Raw genomic sequence first — 989 nt, forward strand, 5'->3', positions numbered from 1 at the left:
AACCATCTTTAGAATATATTATACTAAATTTAAAATAACGTGATCCTTAGTCAAAAAATAGTTACAATTAAAATGCGACACAATGATAGAATCAAACATATCACATAACCGAAAGTTGTCCAGAGAGTTATTTTAAAGAGACCAAAATGTTTATAAAGGGGCGCAAGCAAAAGACTAATTATCCATGCTATTGTAAAAAATGCAGTGCCTGTTTACAATTTGTTAATCATCCTGCACATGTACGGAACAGGGCTATTGAAGTACCGGCTGGTACGAGGGACTTTTGCAAGCCGGAGTTTACTAGAATTCCGTAAATTCCGTTCTTCAATCTGTTGCAGTGTCATCTTGACTTCTGTGCAGGAATTCTCACAATCTCTCCTCAACAACTTCATAGAGGGAGACGAATTCGACTTTCAGGTGAGAGGAATCAATTGATTGACCTTGACCCCTGACCTTGATTTTTCATTCGGCCATGATGCCGGCTCGTTGTTGCATATGCTATGTTATTCCATAGCTGTGCTCAGTATGTTACAGCTTGTTTTAACATGATATTATGAATTACACCATAGCTGTGAAAAGTACGTTACAGCATGATATAACATGATATTGTATGTCACACCACAGCTGTGCTCACTATGTTACAGCGTGATATAACATGATATTGTATGTCGAACCACATGATATAACATGATATTGTATGTCACACCACAGCTGCGCTCACTATGTTACAGCATGATATAACATGATACTGTATGTCACACCACAGCTGTGCTCACAATGTTACAGCATGATATAACATGATATTGTATGTCACACCACAGCTGTGCTCACTATGTTACAGCGTGATATAACATGATATTGTATGTCGCACCACAGCTGCGCTCACTATGTTACAGCATGATATAACATGATATTGTATGTCACACCACAGCTGCGCTCACTATGTTACAGCATGATATAACATGATATTGTATGTCGCTCCACAGCTG

General features: G+C 38.3%; 1 protein-coding gene across 1 annotated transcript in view; it reads left to right on the forward strand.

Annotated features, from left to right (window-relative positions):
• The window catches only part of LOC106816874 (dedicator of cytokinesis protein 4-like), a 33,104-nt gene that overhangs the window by 19,333 nt on the left and 12,782 nt on the right, over nucleotides 1-989 (forward strand). Inside the window, exon 10 of the mRNA XM_014821516.1 lies at nucleotides 339-417. Within this exon, the coding sequence (XP_014677002.1) occupies nucleotides 339-417 (79 nt within the window). The remainder of the gene's footprint in view (nucleotides 1-338; nucleotides 418-989) is intronic.

The sequence above is a fragment of the Priapulus caudatus genome, unplaced genomic scaffold (assembly GCF_000485595.1).
Source record: "Priapulus caudatus unplaced genomic scaffold, Priapulus_caudatus-5.0.1 Scaffold1515, whole genome shotgun sequence".
NCBI classification, from domain to species: Eukaryota; Metazoa; Priapulida; class Priapulimorpha; order Priapulimorphida; family Priapulidae; genus Priapulus; species Priapulus caudatus.